General features: G+C 65.0%; 1 protein-coding gene across 1 annotated transcript in view; it reads right to left on the minus strand.

Annotated features, from left to right (window-relative positions):
* ARHGAP23 (Rho GTPase activating protein 23) overlaps window positions 1-605 on the minus strand; it is a gene marked incomplete at both ends in the record, with an annotated part of 8105 nt that overhangs the window by 7126 nt on the left and 374 nt on the right. Inside the window, 3 exon segments of the mRNA XM_009075102.1 lie at window positions 11-256; window positions 362-419; window positions 508-605. The exon segment at window positions 508-605 is cut by the window's right edge and continues 9 nt beyond it. Coding sequence (XP_009073350.1) covers window positions 11-256; window positions 362-419; window positions 508-605 — 402 coding nt within the window.

A 605-nucleotide genomic window follows, 5' to 3' on the forward strand; every position in this document is an offset into this window, starting at 1 on the left:
CTCCACCGACCTTCTGCGGGGAGAAGGTAGGAGCACGGACCTCAAGGGATGCTCGCGGTGGGGAGTGTGTCCCCTCCCTCCTCGCACGGCCGCCGGGCTCGGGGGGTCACCCGCCTACCTTCCCCTTTTTGGTGAGGATCTGCTTGCAGTGGAGCCAGCCCTCCTTCCTCACGGCGCTGAACGGGACGTCCGAGAGGTCGGAGGTTGAGTGTCTTTTGGAACGGGCGTCTTCGGACGTGCCGAGGCTGTCCAGAGACTGAGGGGGGACCAGAGGGAGCTGTTGGGGTGATGCCATCAGCTCCACCAAGCCAGGTAACCCCAGCTTGCCCTTCTTTCAGGGCATCCCCAACGTGACACTCACCCCATCGGTGAAGAAGCTCCTCAGCATGCGGAGGCTGGGGACCCGGCTGGGCATCCTCCTGGGGGGAGAGCAGCCCCCGTCAGCGGGACGGTGTGGAGGAGATGGAACTGGGGAGTGGTGGGACCGGGAGAGGGGTCCAGCCCTACCTTAGGATCTTCCCCTCATCCCGAAACGCGTTCAGACCATCGTCACAGGACTTGGAGCGCTCGGTGGTGATGGCCAGGAGGTAGGACGAGCGGCGACC

This window comes from Acanthisitta chloris, unplaced genomic scaffold (genome assembly GCF_000695815.1).
Source record: "Acanthisitta chloris isolate BGI_N310 unplaced genomic scaffold, ASM69581v1 scaffold200, whole genome shotgun sequence".
In the NCBI taxonomy this organism is placed as follows: domain Eukaryota; kingdom Metazoa; phylum Chordata; class Aves; order Passeriformes; family Acanthisittidae; genus Acanthisitta; species Acanthisitta chloris.